Raw genomic sequence first — 6,807 nt, 5'->3', positions numbered from 1 at the left:
GAGTCAGGGGAGAACGATAATGCACAAGAATCTCTCTCCAGGCCACACTCGATTGTTTGAATGCAGTTGCCCGTGTCAATCCGCCACATTCGTAGAGCTTGGCTGCAACCAGCCGCAAGCAATTCCGATGTGGGTGAAAACACTGCTCCGTGAAACCCGTCCCCAGATAATGGTTCCCGGGTTAATAGTTGTCTGCCGCTGTCGATGTCCCAAACAAGGATACGCTTTCCCGCAGAGAGTAGGCGTTTTGAGTCCGGTGAGAACATGAACGATTGATCACTCTGGCCGTCCAGTTGACGCAAAGGCTCTCCAGTTGCTATTCTCCAGATTGCGAAAGCCGAGTCTTTCCTAAAACCTGTGGCTGATACAGCCAGGCTTAAATCTGGTGATGTTGCTGCAATAAAATGACCCAGTTCTCTTGACTGGCCTGTTGATTTGCTCGGGTCGTTGCTCAGACTCACATGCCAGATCTTCACTTCACCGTCGTCTGACCCATACGCTATCAACCGAGCATCAGGCGATATCGCCACCCGATCCAACATGCCGATGTATGCATCAAAACGTTGCAAGCACTCTTGCGTGTCGACATCCCATATTCCCAGCCTTGTCTTGGCATCACCTAAAACTGCGAGAGTCCGGTTGTGTGCATAGGATAATGCCAGCACGTAATTTTCCTCAACCCCAAGCTCATGCAGCAACTCTCCTGTCTTGGCCCCCCAGACTTTGATTGATCGGGATAGACTGCCTGAAGCAATCAATTCCGATTCGGAACGGAACATCAAGTTAGATATATCTGTGTCTGTGTCTGTGTCTCTGTGCAGCTTCTGTAGTAACTGATCTGACTCAAATGCCCATACAAGAACCGGGCCGCTCGCCTTATCCAGGTTATTCATCGTGCTTGTGTGGTCCGTGTCCCCCGTGCGGGTTGTATGATTTGCGTCATCTGTGTCGTCCATGTCATCCGTGTCGTCCGTATCTCCTGCGTCGTCTATGTTCATCGTGCATCCTGTGTCATGAGTTGCGCAGGCGATCAAGGTCGAGTCAACAGACAAGGCTATCGTGAAAATTCCGCCATGTTCTGATGCATCCAGAGACTTAATAAGGGTCCAAGTGGCGGTGTTCCAGACGCGTACTGCTCCGTCATCTGATCCAGATGCCAATAGACTTTGGTCAGCCGAGAGAGCAAGTGCTCTAACACGCTTCTCATGTCCCATGAGCTTCTGAAAAGGTTGTTGTCCAGTCTCAGCTTTCCAGATCTGGATGTGTCCTTTGTCTGATCCAGACGCGACAAGGTTCAGGTTCAACGTAATGATAGAACTAACCTTGCTCCCATGGTGCCTGAGTGTTCCGAGGCATCTGGCTGTGTCAACTGCCCTGACCCGTATGTGTTTCCGTGATGCGATGAACAACATGGTTGAGTCAGTTGAAAAAGACACCTGATACCAATCATGCCAGTGGCCCTTTAGTACTTGCAGCTTTACGCCAGTCTTGACATCACAGAGCCACAATTCCCTGCAGGACTCTAATACAACCACCATACGTCTGGAATCAGGTGAAAACACAATCGAGCCAACCTCCGCCCTGGAACCTGATATTTCCTGAAGGCAACTGCTCCATTGAGCATCAACCCTTGGTTGAGATGAGATCCAGTTGGGAATTCGGGTTTGGAAGGCGCGGCGTATCACGCTCCCCAGTGGCGCAAAAACGAGAGCCGACGAATAGACCTGCAATGGAGCGGTTGCAATTCCCCTGGCACTATAACCAACGAACCGGATCGCATCGTCTAGGAACTCGGATAGTTCAGGGCACGCGGCATACTAGCATGTATTAGCCGAAGTTGATCCGGACAGCAAGAGGCGTGTGAACCAACCATGGTGGCGTGTTTCAACCTCTCAACCATCTCTACACCCTCCAGAATTCTGCCCATGAGGCTCAAGGCCTCCAACCAATGGAGTAGATGTTCTTTCAGAAACGTCAAAACTTCATCCCCAGTTGCAGAATCAACGCGTGCTTGCTCAGTGTGGCCAATCCAATGAAGACAGGCGTACTGAACTTCTGAAGATAAGCAACCATCCACAGTTCCTTGATCAATGCTTGTTCTCAGGACTCCGGGATTCTCCAAATTGCAAATGTTTTGGCGCAAGTTGAAGTCCATGGCCCTCATGCAACTCTGAGCAAGAACTCCGTGTGTCTTGGTTTCATCCACCCAGAAGGGATTGTCGTCTCGACGTTGGCAGTCGACTAGAAAGTCCCGGAATGACAGGTGGAGGATTCTCACAGGAGAATTCTGGCGCTCTGAAGGAGGAGGGACACTCAGAACCGAGTTCAGGACTTCCAGCCTGGCCTCCACAGCGTCTTGTAATTCATCAATATCTTCGTCATGTTGAAGCAACCGTGCCAGTGCTGATATTGTAAGAGGAGTCAACAAGACGATAATGGACCCGACAATTCGGCGGAACATCTCGATAGTCTCACTTCTCTGCTGTGTGCTGTTGTCATCATCGAACTGTTGGTTGAGCACGGTGAGATACATCTGATCCAGGCTAGTCTCATGTGTCCGATCTTGAGTAGCAAGGATCTTGTCAAGGATCTTGTCCATCTGCCGCTTCGGATTGCGACGCTTTCGATCCTCCACGAACCGGCAGAGAGTGGACGCAACGATGAAAAGAGGGGTCGCCATATTGACAAGTCTCTGGATCAAATGCTCTCCTGGCCAGTTTGAAGCGAGTCTCTCTATGCCGCTATAGCGCTTGCGCATCTTTTCAAGTTCTCTAGTGAAGAATATCTTGAGATCATGATCAATAACGTCGCATGGTACGTTCTGAAGGGTCATATCGTCGTAGACAACCTTCCGCCCAACACTTGGGAACCCAGCCACGATCCGCAGCTCAGGCCTGCTTGTCAAAAACAATTTCAGACCAGGACGTCGAGCCAAAGAGAACACGTCAGTGATGATATGGGTAATCAGCTCATGCTGACACTCATCCAGCGCGTCAACGACCATGACGATAGGCTGTTCAGGGCGTGGCATGGTGTGAGAAAGGGGTTTGAGGATAAGGTTTGAAAACTGGTCCCGGTACATCTGATCAAAGATTTGAGGGTTCCGTTCGATTGAATCTTTGATATGCTTGGATACTGCTGGTTGCCATCTCGACAATCCGGCAGCCAGCGTGGTAAACAGCTTTGAGGGATCCTCTCGATCGGTCTGGCCTTTCTTGAAGAAGAAGCTCCCCCCAAAGTTCCCTTCTCCGGCTAAACGACTGGCCACCGTCCGGGATATGGTCGATTTACCCGTGCCAGCCATGCCGCTCAGCCAGAACAGCGTGGGTGATGCGGGATCGCTGGCCCACTCATGGATCTCGCGAAGGACGTCAACTCGTGTGTTTTCAAGGCATTTGGGCTCTTCGGAACTGTCAGACGAGTCGTACGCCGCCCCTCGCGCAGTTGGAAGACGGTCGAGGACGGCCTTTGAATAGGATGAGTGAGTTGATTCTCTATGATGACCAGTCAGTCATCACGCTCGGGTGATGGAGAATATGTTCTTACTTCAAATCGCTGAGTCCCTGGCTAAATTCGGCAACTATGAACTGGTAAGTACTCATTTACCCCAGCATGAATCCGATACTAACGTGATTCCACCACCTTTTGAGCCCATGGGGCGTTTTGAAGCTGCCTTGCGGGTACATGCCCAAGCAGTTCCACCGCAAACGCCGCCGCGGTAGCCGAGGCATAGCGTTGCCAGTTGTCATTTTTGTGCGAGTCGGCATAGTCGCAGATGCCCCTGATAACAAGACACGGGAAGGTATTCATCAAGCCAGCCGCCTCCATCTCGACGCACAGGCACTCTTCACCGACGAGTTTTAAGATACTGTCTCGAACAACAGCATCTTTGACCAAAGTGTTGCCAGATGCCACGGTGCCGTAACGTATCTCTGGATCCGTTGTTTCCCTCTCAGGTCTCTCCACTTCTTGAGATGAATCGCATGCATCACAGGTACTACCCCCAACATGCTCATAGTCTGATAAGAAAAGTCGATCGTTCTCCCCGCCTTGGTGGACATAACGCTTCTTCATTCGGGGATATTTTCTGATCAGCTCTTGTAGAAGCTCCGTGATTTTTGGTTCTTCGATTTCGTGTTCGGCCTGCAATTTCCCAAGCGCGTTGAGAAGCACCGGCGGAGGCATGTTGAGAGCATCCTTCCGCTCCCAGGTCTGGTTGACTTTGGCTTTGCCCAGATCATACTGCACCACGCCGCCGTTCTGTCCATCAGGTTGACTGACAACGATATCTCCAAGACGTATGTCCCAACCAGGACGAGGAATGCCGCCTCCGATGCCCACAAGCAGACCGATCCTAATATGAGGCAATGAAGACAGTAGGTGGGATGCTGTGATTGCAGCTGAGGTTGTGCCGTACACCCCTGCAGGAAGAGAAGCAATCACCACATTGTGCTGCCCGATTTCTCCCCAATCATAGGCGTTGGCATCGTTGGCGTGCTGATTGAAACCTTCGGGTTCATCATGACGTTCATTGAGGAGAGCAGTCGCCGCAGCCCGCTCGATAGGTAACGCAGCGACCCATGCGATGGTGTAGAGAGCCGGGCTCGATAGCTTTTTTCTCGTCTTCATCACGATAAGCCCCCACGAATAGTTAAGGGTGTCCGAGCAATGACAATGAAGCTGGTTTTGAGGGAATTTCCAGTTGTCTGAGATTGACCACTCAAAAAGAGGGGTATGTAATCAGGCATCAACCAACATGCATTATTTGCACATTGGGCAGCCTGATTTGAACCTGGTCCTTCAGCCCCATAGGGAGCCGAGGCTGTGATGACCGATACAACACCAGCTGGTAACTCAACATGGCTTAGCCATAATAGTCAATCTCGAATAAATCTATAAACATGAGACATGGCGAAGTTTCTTTCGTGGGTAGAAGAGTGTCACTAAGTAGAAAAGTCTACGAATTTGGGCTACCTGTTATAGAGTCTAGCCTAGGAGTGAGTCTATAGCTGCGGCACACCAGATACCGGTAGGTAGGAGAAAAAGATGCCATAGTAAACTCTCTATAAGGTTGAGTTCTATAGACTAAAGAAGTCCTGTCCTGGCGCCCCAGAAAAATAACAACGACGACTCAAACAAGCACAGGATCTGTCACACCCCAAACTTGGGCTCACGAGATCTTTTTCTTGGGGCACTTCCCCTCCCCCCAGCTGGACAAGGCAATTCGAGGTATACTCTATGCTTACCGGCGTCGAATCATCCAGTACACAGTTTGTTCAGGTCGCAAACAAGGCAGTGTTTTCCTTATCTTATGCCCTGCCAGCATAGACCTATCTTAATAATTAAACCTCTCTCTTGGGTCAAACAACTGGCTTCTTTGATCATTGCAGACAATAACAATTGTGTCAAACAATTCTGGGTCTGGCCGCTGGGATTTTACTATGAGACATATGCGGGCATTGTATAAGAAGCCAGCTCTACGACGAAGCTGGACGACGTGAAGCTATTGGTTTACGTAAAAGGTGTTGTTGAAACTGAAAATATGCTCAACTTGACTTCTAGAGCCCTGTTAAAAACGGAACTCGGCACGCTGCTTGCGCACTTTCGTCGAGTATATGCAGCAGAACCAACAACCCAAGATCCATGACTTCTGGCCGGCTACAATCAGCCGACATCCACATCGACTGCCGGTTTGCCGACCACCGTATACTTCAGTCTGAAGCGCCCGTAGATAATCAATGTCCCAAAGTCCCCGCAACGATCCAGACCCGCGTTTTGTCTCAAAGCTGCATTGGCAATCATACGTCAAGACAGCCGCCCCGTATTGCATGTGAAGTTTGTTCAGGATCCATATCAGATGCCGTATTATCCGGAATTCTCAGGTTTGAGGATTCGATCTTGCAGCTTATAAAGGTTGAGTCTGAACGCTCAAGAAGGACAACCATACTCGCCTGCATTCACACTCCATCAAGACCTCTCTACCATCCTCATGTCGCCCTTTTCCATCTTTTTGAAGATAGCCATACTCTTCGCTGTCGGCATCATGGCTCTCTCACCCCGAGACGCAATCCACGCCGATGATCTCGAGCACTACGACGAGTTCATGGGTGGTCTGTCCCACACCCAGTTTCTCGACATGTACCTAGAGAATCATCAAGTCAAGATCGACGTCTACGAGCACCCTTCCAACCACCTCGCCCAGTCCGTCCACTTCAAGCCAAGTCCGAATGCCGACAAGTATTTCCACCAGGAGAAGGAGCAGGCCAACCAGGTCCTGGGAGAACCGGAGCACTCGGGGGTAGAGGCTCGTGACCATTGCAAGCGAGACGAGTATGTTGGTAGATCTGAGGCTCCGAACCTGTTTGAGAAACGAGTTTCTCGGTGTTATCAGTTCTGCGGAACCATTCGTCACTGTCGGGGTAACGGAGGTTGCCCGCACTGTTATGCCATTAGGATGGGTTGTCTCTGGCAGAAGTGGTGCCGTTAAGGGATTTCTACTTTTGCCCTGGCTGTCTGGCCGTTAAATTCATGAAGGATGTTATTGGAGGATAGCCGAGAGAAGAAACACATGAGGTGAGAGTCAAAGCTAGGGTCATGTATGGTTCTGTACTTGAGTGTCTATAGCGTGCGATTCAACATCGCGGTGAAAACTCGTTAAGGGAACCAATGTCTCTCTATTTTGTGCTATGCCTTCTACCAACCATTTGGGTGCAAGGTAACCTCAAATAATAAGGGTCGGAATGTGACCATACGAACCACGCCGAATACACGGACCAGACGGACATTTAAAATATCCGCTCTGTGTTT

At 50.2% G+C, this 6,807-nt stretch overlaps 2 protein-coding genes across 2 annotated transcripts; one reads left to right on the top strand and one right to left on the bottom strand.

The window, feature by feature from the left end:
- Positions 1-2,087: 2,087 nt before the first annotated feature.
- LRP88_05694 (uncharacterized protein) lies at positions 2,088-4,629 on the bottom strand (the record flags this gene model as incomplete). Its single annotated transcript, XM_083242244.1, has 4 exons — positions 2,088-2,116; positions 2,170-3,494; positions 3,547-3,580; positions 3,630-4,629. 4 exons carry the CDS (start codon positions 4,627-4,629, stop codon positions 2,088-2,090), a joined length of 2,388 nt encoding a protein of 795 aa, XP_083101180.1.
- A 1,414-nt stretch (positions 4,630-6,043) lies between these two features.
- Positions 6,044-6,524, top strand: LRP88_05693 (uncharacterized protein; the record flags this gene model as incomplete). The annotated part of the gene is made up of 2 exons (XM_083242243.1): positions 6,044-6,330; positions 6,392-6,524. 2 exons carry the CDS (start codon positions 6,044-6,046, stop codon positions 6,522-6,524), a joined length of 420 nt encoding a protein of 139 aa, XP_083101179.1.
- Between the last annotated feature and the right edge of the window lie 283 nt (positions 6,525-6,807).

Source organism: Fusarium phalaenopsidis (assembly GCF_050370095.1).
Source record: "Fusarium phalaenopsidis strain FUZ10S chromosome Unknown contig_32296, whole genome shotgun sequence".
Lineage (NCBI taxonomy): Eukaryota > Fungi > Ascomycota > Sordariomycetes > Hypocreales > Nectriaceae > Fusarium > Fusarium phalaenopsidis.
Note: the sequence above shows the minus strand (reverse complement) of the source record. Positions and strands in the feature narration are given on the sequence as shown.